Source organism: Candoia aspera, chromosome 6 (assembly GCF_035149785.1).
Source record: "Candoia aspera isolate rCanAsp1 chromosome 6, rCanAsp1.hap2, whole genome shotgun sequence".
NCBI classification, from domain to species: domain Eukaryota; kingdom Metazoa; phylum Chordata; class Lepidosauria; order Squamata; family Boidae; genus Candoia; species Candoia aspera.
Window position 1 is genome coordinate 99,792,451 of NC_086158.1, and position 14,367 is coordinate 99,806,817.

General features: G+C 49.8%; 1 protein-coding gene across 1 annotated transcript in view; it reads right to left on the bottom strand.

The window, feature by feature from the left end:
• Positions 1-4,476: 4,476 nt before the first annotated feature.
• The window catches only part of CCDC6 (coiled-coil domain containing 6), a 31,064-nt gene continuing 21,173 nt past the window's right edge, over positions 4,477-14,367 (bottom strand). Inside the window, exons 4-9 of the mRNA XM_063307754.1 lie at positions 11,798-11,901; positions 10,696-10,856; positions 8,048-8,204; positions 7,019-7,119; positions 6,292-6,416; positions 4,477-5,200 (exon numbers count right to left, since the gene is read on the bottom strand). Of these exons, the coding sequence (XP_063163824.1) occupies positions 5,057-5,200; positions 6,292-6,416; positions 7,019-7,119; positions 8,048-8,204; positions 10,696-10,856; positions 11,798-11,901 (792 nt within the window). The 3' untranslated portion in view covers positions 4,477-5,056. The remainder of the gene's footprint in view (positions 5,201-6,291; positions 6,417-7,018; positions 7,120-8,047; positions 8,205-10,695; positions 10,857-11,797; positions 11,902-14,367) is intronic.

Genomic DNA, 14,367 nt, shown 5'->3' on the forward strand with positions numbered 1-14,367 from the left:
CTGTGATTTGGAAATTATGCTTCTGTTCAGGCAGCCTAAAACTGCATGTGCCTTTTTGAAGCCCCACCGCAGAGCTGGCCGATACTCTGCCGTTCTGTTCTATTGCAAAGCCCTTTTCACAAGGACTGTTGCAAAACCAGGTGTTTCCCATCCTACCGCTGTGCATTTAATTTTGGCATTCTAACTGAAGAACTTTGCACGTGTCTCGGCTACATTCATTATGTTAGGTTCACCCCATTTCTCTAATCAGATCATTTCCAATTTCATTTCTGTCTGAGGGAGGGTTAGCCACCCCGCCCAGTTTTCAGTTATCTGTAAATCTGGTAAGCCTCTTCACTGAAGCCTTATTAATAAAAAAAATATCGAAGAGTAAAGGACGTGGGACTGATCCTTGGGGAAACCCACTCAACACCTTTCTCCAATTGACAAGGAGCCACCAAGTTTGAGTACATTTTCTGTAGCCATTTAGGCAGGGCTGCAACGGGGTGGGGGGGAGCAGGGCTTGTGCCCTGGGCGCCTCACGGGGGCGCCAAAATGGGTGCGGAATCCATGTTTGCCCCGAGTGACACAGACCCTAGTTGCGGGCCTGCATTTAGGTATCCGCTTAATTGTCAGGCCATGCAGTCCACATAAGCTAGCTTGCTCATCACTGCCTCGTGGGGCCCTTCATCCGGCGCACTCTTGAAGTCAGGTGGTATTAATGCCACAGCATTCCCATAGCTGAGTAAGGAGCTTACCCAGTCAGCAATGGTCTATCAGCAGCCCCATCCTGGTTTGCCTTTCATGTTGGGATATTACTTCTGTAAGTATTAAAACTGAGTTAATTAACTCTGGTATAACGGCTTTCCAAACTCTCAGCAGAAGGAAGGGTGGCATGATTTATCAGGACAGAACAAAAATATTTGTAGCCCGCTGTATCTATCCAATGTTGCCTCCCTGAACTTTCCTAAATAATGCACCGTTTAGGTAGGATTTGTGACTTAAAAGCTACAGAGCTTGCACTGGAAGAGAACAAAAGGAAGCCCTGTCTGAGAGGTTCAGAGGAAGGTTACGGGGTTTCGTTGATTGTTATGGAAAAGCAATGACGTCTTTCTGCTCCTGGTGCCAATCGCCCTTGCCACCCCAGGCAGAAATAAACAGGCTTGTTTTTTTTTTACTGCATAGGCTTGAAAACTTGCAGTGCCAGTTTAGATCAAGGGCCACTGCAGCGTTTTAACAGCTTCCAGGAAATCAGAACTCTATTTCCAAAGACACGAGACAGCAAGCTCTCTGGTTTTTCCCCATGAAAACACTCAAGTCAACCTAATAGGTAGGAAAGATGTTTTTAAAATAAACGAACAAAACAAAACAGCCTGGCTGGATTACCTCACAGGAGGGAAGTTTCAAAATCTGGTTCGCCCAGCTAATGACGACCAGGCAAAGCCGTGGACACGCAGCCAAGATGCAGTGCTCAGGGAAGAAAAGGGCCTTCTGTCTCTGCTCATCCCGCCAGTCCCAGGATCAACCACCTGAGTCACCCTGAATGCTTTTGCTGTTCTCTTTCATGATGGAAATAGCCCCTGCCCCCATCCAAAGGCCACTCCAAGGATTTAGATCAGTGTTTCTCAACCTTGGCAAGGCTGGCTGGGGAATTCTGAGAGCTGAAGTCCACACATCTTCTAGTCACCAAGGCTGAGAAACACTTCAGCACAGCACTGAAGCAGTGAGGGGCACACGGCTTGGCTAACTCCAGGGGGGCACGTTCACAAGCCTTGCTTGATCCAGTCACCATCCACAGGTCTGGGCCTCCATGGAGGAAGTTGGGTGTCAAGAAAGGTCTTTCTTTATGGAGTCCCTACGCCAAAGGCTGAGAGTAGTGAAGTCCTGGAGATGATGGGAAGCGACCCGAGAGAGGATATAAATGTGGATTGTTGTCTCTCTAGGCTAGGACATGGACTTTGCTCAAGAGTAAGCCATAGGAAAACTATCTGCACAGTCCGTAGATGAAGTGAACCTTCCCCAATTGCTTCTCCACTAAAACTAGGCAAGGAAACCTTTTTCTGTAGAAAAGTGTGCAAGATACTCAGATAATTCCCAATATATAGTAGTGGGAGTAACCTGTTTGGGGGTTTGGTGGTAACGTTAAAAAGACAAGGGTTTCTGATTGCAGCTTTAAAGAGTAAATTTAAGATTAAATCACACCTTTTCTGGCACTTAGGTGACATTCAAAACAAATTGTCATTTTGGTCTTTTTTTATTTCAGCAGCCCAATGAATGGGCTGCTGAATTTGTCCAAACATTAACACCACATGGAGAAAGTTAAGTGTTTAAATCGCCCACAAAATCTGTTTACCAGGATCTGCTTCCTATTCGCAGGTGCCCATGCAGAGAAACCTGGAACAGTAAGCCAGTCTTACCTGTCTCAAAGGTCTCATAGGACACGTGCCATCTGCTTGCCCACTGGTGGATTCCCGAGTCTTCCCACCAGCAAAACCAACTAAATAACCAAGCAACCAGAGCCCATCAAGCAGACATTTAGCATTAGCGCCTGAGCTAAAGTGCCTGGCTCCCCGCTGCCAAATTTACACAACACGAGCTGCCTTCCTCCAATTCCTTCATCCAGGGATGGAAAAACTCTTGACTGTCAGAAGCCACACTTAATGTGGGGGAAATAGAGAGAAGGTGGCATTTTCTGGCATTGTTCCCCCCCGCTCCCAGTCTTGGATTCATGTAGGCTTAACCATGTGAAACAGATTTTGGAGCCCATGCTACAGCTTTTCTGTTTCTTACCTTCAGTTATGGGGGTGTGGAAAATCAGAGAACCAAGCACTGATTTTCAGGTACTGAGCTCTTATTTTAGGTTGCTTTGTTTCACAGCTGAGGATATGTGTGTGTGTGTGTGTGTATAAATATAAATATAAATAGGATAGAATCTTGTCTCTTCACTGATTTTTCCTGAGGCAGGACACGTTATGTTAAAAATGGAACTCTTTATTGGGTCCTAGCAGAACACTGCATAGATATTTCAAACACTGAGCAAATTAAGCCCAAGTCTGGCTTCTTCAAATACCCCCCCGAAATATGTTAATACAAGCGAGTTAAGTACATGCCTCTAAATGCCACAAACAGTAACTCGAACTGTTGAAGCCGGGATAACTCAGCCAAAACTGACTTTAGGGGGAGCTACCTATGCTTAAGACTCCCAAACAAAAATTAAGGAGAAACAGCACTGCTCAGAAATTTTGAAGGGATTATGCCTATTGTCTTCTTTCTACTTCATAAAGGAAAATATGGAACCATGCAAACATTTTACAAAACTCTGATTTCTTAAGCTTGTGCTTCAATAGTATGTTTAGACGTGTCACAAAAATACAGAACTGTCTCCTGTTCAGGACTGTCTCAAGCACCGCACCCGAGAAAGGGCACTTAACTTTCCCAGTACTGTTACCACCCTGCAAAGGTCAGAAAAGACTTCTATTAAGGTAGAATGACATTTTGAGGGGAAAAAAAGACACTTCGTTCCACTGCAAAGTGAAACAAACCATTTATTTGTGCTAAATGAATTGAAAGAATGTATTCCAGAATACATTTCTTTATACATTGTACCGGCTTATGCTGCTAAATACGCATTTGCTATTGTCACCTAACTTTCTCTTGATCCTTTTCTACCAAGCAATACAACAGTTTTGGCTGTTTACCATACGCCGCTATAAAGGTGCATCTCCCATCTGATTTTTCTTCTGAAAGCCTAATGTCATGGCTGAAACTTTCAGAGAGGAGGGGCCACACCATTAAAGTATTTTAAACAAGGGGGAAATCAGGCTTGTTTGCTTTTCATACAAACTGCTTTCCTACAGCAGAAAATAAGGGAACAGGCTGTAGTCGGCCCCAAGCATTATAACGAAGCAGCAGGGAGGGAGGGAGGGAGGGAGGGAGGGAGGAGATCCAGGGAATCATATGTCCCATGGGCTCTGGGAGGGAGGGAAGGAAGGAAGGAAGGAAGGAAGGAAGGAAGGAAGGAAGGAAGGAAGGAAGGAAGGAAGGAAGGAAGGAAGGTCCAGGGAATCATACGTCCCATGGACTCTCACAAGGGAGGGAGGGAGGAGATCCAGGGAATCATACGTCCCATGGGCTCTGAGAAGGAAGGAAGGAAGGAAGGAAGGAAGGTCGGTCGGTCCAGGGAATCATACGTCCCATGGGCTCTCACAAGGGAGGGCGGGAGGAGATCCAGGGAATCATACGTCCCATGGGCTCTCACAAGGGAGGGAGGGAGGGAGGGCGGGAGGAGATCCAGGGAATCATACGTCCTCCGGGCTCTGACACTCCAGGCAGTACCAACACACTGGATAAAAGGGGTGGATTGCTCATGTATGCTTTACTTGGGGTCTGGAAATCAGGGGACACAATTGGAGAAGTGAGGTCGGGCTTTCACTTTCACACTAAAAGCTGTACTGAGATGTTGAGCTGATTTGCCGTATATGCTGGAAACACACTGTCATATCCAAGAGCTTGTAATATACAGCCCATGCCTTAGTTTTATAATGCAAGATGTCGTGAAGAACTAGAGAGAACTATCCCTTTTTATGGTAGAAAGGAGGAAGCGGAGGGGGGGGCAGGGGGGTGTAAAGTAAACGCTGTACAGGGAGCTCAGCAAAATGGAACGCAGCAATACCAAACCCAGGAGCCGATGTTCCAGCCGCAGGAGGGGCACACGTCGATGTCCCGGTATCGACACCGATGGATTTCGGTTGGCTTGCTTTACGCCGAGGCCGCGGATCCCACGCTGCGCTTTAGAGAAACGGAGAGGGCGCCGCTCACGTGGGAAGGACCCCGGGGCAGGGGCTCCCCTCGAGCCGCCCGTCGTCCGCGTCCTTCCTGGAGGCGCCCTGAACGCAGGCAACGAGCGAACACTGGAGGAGTCCTTGGGCAAACTTGTACAACGCAATGAAACGGTGAAGCCTCGAGAACTTCAGTGCAAGTCAGTCAACGCCACGTTGACCGTGGGAAGCCTTTGGCTTGTAGTAAACTGCTCCGGGGATGAGTCCAACTCTGAAGGGCGGTCGCTGGCCGGGGGGTACTAAGGCTGGGCGGAGGGCTGGAAGGGGGCTGGCTGGGGGGGCGGCAGGGGGGCCGACGGCAGCGGGGTCTGCGTGTTCGGGGAAGGAGGGGGGGTGGGGCGCTTGAACTTGTCCGGGCTGTTGCTTCTCCGCGGCAGAGGCCTCTGCGGGAGGAAACAAGCAAGCTGGGGTTACGGAGAGGAGAGCGAGACAGATGCCCCAAGTCGGCCGCTTGGAACGCCACGCCCACGGAGGGGCCCATCCTCCGAAGCTCCCCCAGCGGGCCGAGCCGGAGCTGCCAGAGCGGACAGCCTCGAGCCGGCTGGTGAGTTCAAAGAGTCTCTCTCAAGCGGGAGGTGAAACTGTTAAAAGCTGAACACTTAAAAACATGTTTTGGGGGCAATTCCTTTCACTAACTTTGCTTGCCTGTTTGATTTGGACACGGGGGGAAAAAACAAGAAGTGGGAACCAAGGAGGAAATGTCAGCAGGGCCCTGTCAACCGTGGCTTGTCTATTTACAGATGCTGCCTCTGCAGGACGGGAAAACCGTTTTTCCCGAGGTCTCTCTGGGCTCTCATCTGGATCTCAACAATCAATGCCCTGGCTGCAGCTTGCGCCACACTTGCAGAACCAGGGAAAGTGACGAATGGTTACTGCAAGTCCAGTCGTGCTGCATTAACCACTGAACAACCCACTTCTTGGGGGGGGGGCATGCAAACATGTTCCATCTGTCCCCATGACACCTCCCTGATCCTTGTCCCTTGCTACCTCTACGGTCATGAGTTTCCGCCGCAGAAATTCAGCCAGAGCACCCCTTAAACCTTGCCTCCATAGAGCAGATGTGAGGAGTCTCTTTACGCTCATCTCCTAATCTGTCCCCCCTCCACCCTCCCAACATGCTGTTGCCTCCAGAGGAGATGGGCTTCAGTTTCCAGAATGGCTGGGGGAGCGGGAGGCAAGGATTCCTGCGGACACTGTACTGTGGTTGTGCATGATCCCTCTACCTGAAACCAGGTGTCTAGTGATGTCTTTCTCAACTTCAGCAGCTTTAAGATGTGTGGACTTCAACTCCCAGAATTCCCCAGTCAGCATGGATTGAAGTCCACCCCACATAAAGCTGCCGGGGCTGAGAAACGCTGATCGGGTGTAGGAAGAGAAATGTGGGCTCAACAGCACTCCGGTCTGAAGAAACGACAAAGCAGCAAACGCGAAAACGGGGCGCGACTTAGGAGAAGCCGAGGCTGCAGAGACTCACCGTAATGCTGTGGGACGGTCCCATATGCTGTACGTGAAGGCCTGGGGAGTTGTAGTAAGACATGCCAGCTCTGGAGAGCGAAGTCGGAGGAGTAAAGCCAACGGTGTGGCTTGCGTAGGAGAGGCCTAGATCCGGAAAGCAAAAAAAGGCATCATTGCCAAGATAGATTCATCGACAACCAGCCCAGGAGGAGGAAGAAAGGAATCGCTGCAGAAAAGGCATTTGCGATTTTGTCGACAACGCGATGGGGCTTCCTGGTCAGGCAAAAGAGGGTGACACCATTTGAACGCACAAACAAACAGCTTGCTTCAAGGAAGGAAATAATACGGCCCCTGTCTCCGTCGGAGATTTAACACTAGGAATGGCTGGGTTGGCTGGAGGAGGTAAAATGCATTTCCACACTGGATAAAACGAAAGTTTGAAAAAATCTAAGACTAAGACAAGGGTAGAAAGGAAACATATTCCAAAAATAAAAAAACTCTCTCCGATTCACATAAAGTTTAACAAGCGTTTGACATTTCCAACAATTCCCTGCAATAAAAATGACTCTGTTCTGTTTGTTGCCTGGTTCCACGCCAACGTTTTAATATAACCTGCCATCTTTTACTTCCTGAATGCTGAAGAGCCTTCGCTCCCTGCTTCCAGGGGAAGATTAACCACACAGCTAAACAAGACATATGCGTACAAATACACAAAGTCAGAAAGTCAGAATTTTCCATATCTTTACCTGGTGAGATGGGCCTGCTAGAACTCGGAGAAGGGGTGTACGGAATTGGACTTGACACAGTGCGAGGTCTTAGTCCTTGCGCAGACATTTCATTGAAATATCTAATTTAAGAGATACAGATCAATTAATTTTAATTTGCCATGAATCTGTTTTCTTACTTCAGGCTTTCTTCTAGTTTTTCTAGGAGTTTTTCTAAGATACCAGAGGAGCATCAGGATACAGTTAGTACAACTGCATAAATAAAAACCACTTTTAATCATTAACAAGGGTGGCACTAATAAAACAGACGCTTTAAAGCATATTGGGTATTTTACCCAACCACCCTAAATGCTGTATTACACTTTTACACAGACATGTAAGGAGTATCGGTAACGCAGCCCCTCCTTCAGTCCAAAAACACGGAAGTCTCTTCTGGCCCTGCCAGCTGCAACAGGCCCAGCCTTCTTCAGAGAAAGCTGCCTGCTCGACAGAGGAATTCTATGCACTTTTAACTGAGCTGTCCATTGAAATTCACACGCTGACCATGTCTGTCTGAACTGCTAACTTCAAAGTAACTATGCTGCTAGTGCTTCACACCTGCAACCTTCAGTGTAGCCTCCAGCTTAAGCGGAACATCCTCTAGTTACCAGATGGCCTTAATTACTCCTCAAAATTAATAGCAGCGATACAAACCAAGCAGGAGGAGAATCCCCAGGAACACAGGCCTTGTTACCTGGTGAGAATGACCGAGCTGTCACTTCCCCGGGAGACAGAAGTTACCCCTCTGTCTTGAAAGGGAGGGATCGGGATCCCTCCTGCATCCCCCCGTCGTTTTGTCGCTCTAAAGCAACCTGTCCTGCTGCTGCTGCCGCTGCTGCTGCTGGCCTGTCATCCTGCAGTGGCCCGGAATGGCCCAGGCGCAAGGCAAGGCCTGCCGCCCACTACAGAAGGGACAGTGACAGACACGGACTGGGGAGGGTCTGTGTCTGGTGGCAGCCCCAAGTCCCTCAACCCTGAACGTCGGAAGGGTGGAGCACACTGAACGCAAACCTCTCATCGTCCATCTCCAAGCTGGATTCGCTCTCGGACAGCTGCCTGCACAAAGCTTCCCTCCGCTCCATCTCTCTCTGCAACTTCCTCTGCAGCCTCAGGTTCTCCTCTCTCATGTGGCGCTCCTCCTCCAGGTACTGGGCCATCTTCTCTGAGTCTGGAGTTTCAAGATGGCTCGTTATTAAACCCAAAGTTGCGCCTTGGGACACCACGGATACAGGCAAGCACTTTACAATTCAACCCTGGACTGAGCTGAATCGAGGGAGGAGGATACGGAGAGCTGAGCAAACCTGAGCTGAACTGGAGCCACCCATGCTTCCTGAAAGCGATTTGAATCTCACAGACAGCGGTTGGTGAGGTGGACGTGAGAGTGGCAAGTGCCCGCCCCAGACGGGCTTATCAGCCACCCTCAAAATCAGGAATATGAGCTCCAAGGATCCCAATTTGGGAGTGACACATGAGAAACAGTTCTTATCCTGAAGGTGCAAGACGTCAATAACCAAGCTTCCGGCAGCAAGCCGTGGTCTGGGGAGAAAAATCTATCCTTGGGACAACAGTCTTTGTTTGCTGTGATGACAGAAATGACAATATAAATCTCAAAAAACTGCCCGGGGGCGGGGGGGGGACTGTACGTGGGGAGGAGCTTTCGTGCTCAAAAGGTTTCCCAAAAGGCACCCCCCCCCCGAGTCTCTTGCCTAAGCTGAAGGTCTGTGGGAGAGACCAGAGATAACCCAGAGAGCTCCAGCCTGGCCCCGTCGTCATGGAGGCACCGAACGCAAGGAACGGTCCAGGGTCCTGCGCCTGTCGCTGTGGCCGCCCACCAGGCCGTTCAAGGACAGCGATGGAGCAGGCAGAAGTTAGCAACGGAGCCACACCAGGAGGCTTTTGAATTCTAATGCATCAGACTAATGTTTGCACGTATGCCAGTGTTCCTTGACCGTAGCAACCTGAAGATGTCTGGCCTTCAACAACCAGGACTCCCCAGCCAGCAGAGGGAGTTCTGGGAGTTGAAGTCCAGACGCCTTAAAGCTGCTGAGCTTGAGAAACACCGGCGTATGCAGCCCTTACTCCGAGATGCCACACTTGCTTTCAAGGACAATACAGGCAGTGTCCCTGAAGGGACGGGCACAGACACCAAGATTAATGTCTCTGATCTCCTCTGAAGCAACATTACCAATTTTGCAGAACGTGTGGACAAGGACTCAGCCTGGGAACGTACATCCTCTTCGTTCCCCTCTCCAATGACATTAATTGCTGCTAAAAGCTTTGCCTCAGAAAGCTAAGTTAAAATATTGCCACTAACCTCTGTCTAGAAAAAAGGCTGCCCATTCAACCTATCCAGAATGCAGGGAGAGGACAAGGAAGTCACTGGCCCACAAATACTCAAGCGCAGGAAGAAAAAGGGCAACTTTTTACGTTCAGAGGCTGGAAGAAATGCGGTCTGTAAGGGCGGCTCTGCTCTCTGCTCTCCTTCGGCTTGAATCTGAAACCCAGGGGCTGTTCAGAGACTTCTCCCCTGTTTGTTTCCCCATCTGGAGCACAGACTTCAGGGCCCCACACTTACTCTCTACAGGCCCTTCCCTATGGAGACACGAACGCTCAAGCCACAGGGTGGTGGTCCCTGTTCTGAAACGCTCACTAAGTCAGTAACAGACTGCAGCAATTTCAGGTGACTTTAAAAAGCTGCTGACTTTTGTTCAGAATGATTTTAAGCGTCTCAAAATTCAAAGCAGGGATTACAGAATCCAGCTCCGTTCACGGCTTGGTCAAATTCCGTGCATCGGGCCTGCTTTTTTAAGCCATAAATATCGGACCCCAAGAAGAGCACAGGGAAGGAGATCCCACTGGCGGCACACCTGGGGGGCCACAGTCCTCCGGATAGTCGGGGGAATCCCAGTCCCAAAGGCCCTTCTGGACTGTTCCAATCTTCCCACTGCTGCGGGGCACCAGCAGCTTGGAGATACTGGGGGGAGGACGAGGATAAACATCGGGTAAATTTCCCTCCTCTCCCGTCGCAGAGTCTTCCCAAGTATTTTATGTCCCCATCCTTTGGTTCCTCGGAGATGGCACCTGCCCCTTCATTTTGTGCTGCTTTGTGGCCTTGATTTTCAAGGTCTTTGGAGGTCTCGTTCCTTCCTCATGTCGCAGCAAGCAGCTTAGTGCAAACAGTACGCGTGCTCTGTGCCCAGAGGACTGGGACGAAGCTCTTCAAGGCATTAACAATCATATTCTCCTTTTTAGAGCAACCAACCTTGCTTCCCCCAAAAGTGTAATATACAAAACACAGACTATGGCATTTTCACAACTTTGAAAAGACCAGGTCCAAATGTTAGGCAGTTTAAACCGATCAGCTAGATATGCCCAGTATTCCCCCCTCCCTCCCTCCCTCCCTCCCTCCACGCTGCCCTTTAGCAAAGAGGACTAGAGAATTAGACAATCATACACCCTTGTTTTACGGCGAAGTCAAGTAAGATAAAATACCCTGAAACTCGCATTCATCCTACTTGGGGAAAAAGACATAGGCTGCAGCCCAGCCAGTCCTGCTACATGCCAACAGCTAGCATCCTGCTTCTGAACTTGCCCCCTCAGTTCTCCCGTCTGAAAATGAGAGTTTCACGTGACGTGCGAGGCTGGGCAGCCAGACTTACGCTGCAGCTGTGCTGCTCGGAGCTGCTTCTTCAACCTCTCCACCTCGTTCTTCAGAAACCGGATATGCCGCATCATATTCTCCGGAGAATCTATTTCCATCGATATGTCCCTTGGCGATGGAGGAGCAGACACTGGCTGGTCTAACTTCTCCTGGAGAATTCTGAAATATAAATAAATAAATAAATAAATAAGGGCACCTTTTGCTTCATTTCTCTGTAATATATTAGCAGAAAGCAAGATGATTTGAAATGGTCAATTTTCTTTTTTTGGCAAAGAAAGGCACGCACGAGCTGTGCTGAGGAAATCAATTCCTACAAGTAAAAATTGCAAGAAAGCATTATCTGCCCCACATCTGGAATCTGGACAAACACTTTGTCACAAATCTGAGAATCAATAAACCCTCACAAAGAGACTGGGAAGAGTTAGAAGCTACCACCAAGCCTGCTTGCTCCAGAGCTCTGATTAACGGGGCCAAGCGAGTGGTCAGCTTCCTGCTTGGCCCAAGGGCGGGAAGGAGGCAGGGAGCTCCCACCCACAAGTCACCAAGCATTAGGTCCATCCTTGGCTTCCTGCTCTCCACACAAGGTTGCCTCACGTTTCAGAATCAAGATTCAAGGCCCCGCTTTAATTTCTTGTGTGTTTAGAAGACTAAAATTTTTTTTTGCAAGGACAAAAGATCACAGAGACACCCAACCTTTTATTAACTAGCAATCATGTCAGCAAACATCGTGTGTTCATGGCCATCCAAATTCTGCTGCTTCTGTGAAATCTTGTGAAGGCTGTGAAATGTTATTTCTGACGAAAATCGGGATTCAGCAAGAAGGTTTTATAATAGCAATGGCTAACATTCAGTGTGAGATTCATAACTTTAAGGCAAAGCTTAGGAACAGGACAGGAAGGACCCTTTCTAGTGAATTATCCTTAAATGCCATGTCATATTACTCTCTGGTTTTGCAACATACCATGATTTACTGTTCTCTTGTGGTTGTTTTTTACTACCCCTCAAAACAGCTCCATTTTAGGGAGAAGCTGTGATATCCGCACCTCGGTCCCCCCAAAAGATGGGGTGAGTTGGTGGGAGGAGCGCAGAAGAAAACCAACCTTTTTTCTGCTTCAAGTTTGTCCATCCTCTTCCAGAGACGGTTCACAAGGGCTTCCTGTTCTTGTTCAAGTGTGTTTTCAAGATCAATCTTCTCACGTCTTAGCTAGGAATCAAAGTGTGGTTTGTTAAAAACGGGCATCACTTTTTCCTAAGTTTTAGCTGCACCACAGTTCAACTCAGCATCAATTCAGGACACCAAAAAACCTTATTTAGATTGCCAATACCTACATTTTGGTCAGAAACTTTTTCTCACAAAAATATCTTTTGTTTGCACAGTTGAGAGAAGTTCTGTTGGTCCAGGACCTTGGAAGTAGGAAAACTATTTTAACTAATTATGCTTTTCTTTGTGTTCATTAGGGGAAAATAAATGCACCTCTTGGTTTCCTTCTAATTAATTTGTCCAGTTAAAAACAAAGTTTCCTTCATGCCAAGCTTGATTTCTGGGGGTGCCATGGCCATGCCCATATAGTTCACCTGGCCCAACATGGAACTGGTTTGGCCACTGTCTTCTCCTGGAGCGGGTGGGGCGTTTTCGGATTCCCAGCCTCACCTCCAGCCCTGTGATTTCTTGCTCGTCACCCATCCGGTTCTAATCAGCTCCAGTGTGGCTTAATTCTCAAGCTCAGCCAAGGTCCACCTGATGCTGCCAGGGAGCTGGGCCTTCTCTGCTATTTACTGGTTGATCTCTTGCCCTCGTTTTGAGGGGATCCCAGGCAAGGCCGCCCGTCATACTATCCTCGTAACAGCAGTCCTGTCAGGTAAGACACACCAAGATAATGCAACCTGCCTAAATCCACCCAGCAAGTTCCGTGGCCCAGTGGGGCCTTGAACCCCAATTTTTGTGGTCCCGGTCTGACACCATAATGACATCACAGTGCTTGACGTAACTGGATCAGGCCATTCTCATTCTGGGTGGAGGGGGCTCTGCAAGTGTGGGAGGAGAGCGACGCTTCGCATACCCCTTTGTGCCAACTCCCCTTTTCATAAACCGAGTGACTATTAAGCCTCACTTGGTTTACTGATCAAAACTTAAGATTTTACTGGGTCCCCAAGCTTAGCTACAGGTTGTGGGTTCTTGCAGGATGGGGCTTTGCCTTGGGAGGGGCTGTCAGGAGCAAAAGATGCCAGAATGCCAGCTCAAGCATCCAGATTAACGACTCTGGATCATCTCGGGGGGGGGGGGCTTAATCCTTTGGGGCTGAAGCGTGGGCACTGCTCTCCGATGGCTGCCATCCCATCCGCCTGCCATGCCACTGGCCAGCGACGGTCTCCCTAGCCTGTTTCCAACACCCATCCCTCTCACAGCCTGCTGGTGAGCTCTTCTTGCACCTTTCTTCAAAATGGCAGCAGAGGTTTCCTTCTCCAGGACGTCCCCAGAAGGGCGGTGGGCCTGGCCGGGCCGAGCGGGAGTGGCTGAGCCCAGGCTCCTGCCAGGATTCCTTCGCGGAGGGTCCTGACCCTGCTTGCAGCCATTCCTGCTCTTGCCTCCCTCTCCCCACCCTGTGCAGAGGCCTTGCTCGAGCTTCAGATCAACCCCAGACAGCTCAGGCAGGCGGGGTGCCACAGGGAGTGATATCCATCTGTTAGTTGCAGTAGATCCTTCCTCTGCTTCCGTAAGTAGTATTTTATTGGATTCTCTTTTTGTTCGATCACAGAAATCACGCCTTATGGACTGTATTCAACATGCACAAATCAGTGGTAACTGAGACAGGGAATGTTTCGTGGTGGCCGACTTCTAATGAGCATGAGGGCCCGAAGAGAGGTTAGATGCGAGGCGAAGTTTAGGTTTCTTCAAGGATTCAGTTGCTCTGCCACTGAAAGAACAGAAAGGCCGACGGACTGCCAGGCTGCAGTGGCCCTGGAGGGCAGGGCGGGCGTTCCTCCGCCCGCAATGGCACCACGGGGCTTGATGGGAAGGAGGGGCACTGGCTGCAAGGAGCCAAGCGGGTAGGCCGGGCCGGGCCAGCAGGGGCTGCTCCAGAGGCAGAGGGCCAGTCGGGAAAGAGGAACAGCAGCACCCTGGGGAGAAGGCCTGGCTGCCTGGCATGAAACAGTGTGGTGGATTTCAGTAATGCCGCCGGTTCCCAGGAGGGAGGGAGCACATTCCAAGGAGGAGGGCAAGACAAGAGGAGACACAGCCCAGGAGGCGACAGTTCGGGACAGCCCCGCCCTGGAGCCCTCCCAGCTTTCTCCCCAAGGTTAGGTAGAGCAGCTTCAGTCTGGCAAGGTCCTGTCTACCCGGTGTGAGCAGATAAAGGACTGGAGTTTGGCCGGACTGATTCTCCGAAGTTCTTGGGCTGGGCCTGACAAACTGGCACAGAGTGACCGGTCCAAAGCCCCTTGTTGCACAGAAGCAACCGGTCTCGTTCCCGGTCTGGGAAGAGGGCGCCCTCAAACTCTCCCTACTGCCAGCCAAACCGCCGTGCTTGATTCAAATGAACTTCAGGCTCAAGCAGGCTTGTTCTTCCCCTGGTGGGGCTGCCCCCACTGCAGACAGACAGAGCCAGATGCCCTCCCAGCCAGCTCCTCCCTGCCACTAAGCACAGGAAACGCTCTGTGGTGGGGAGAG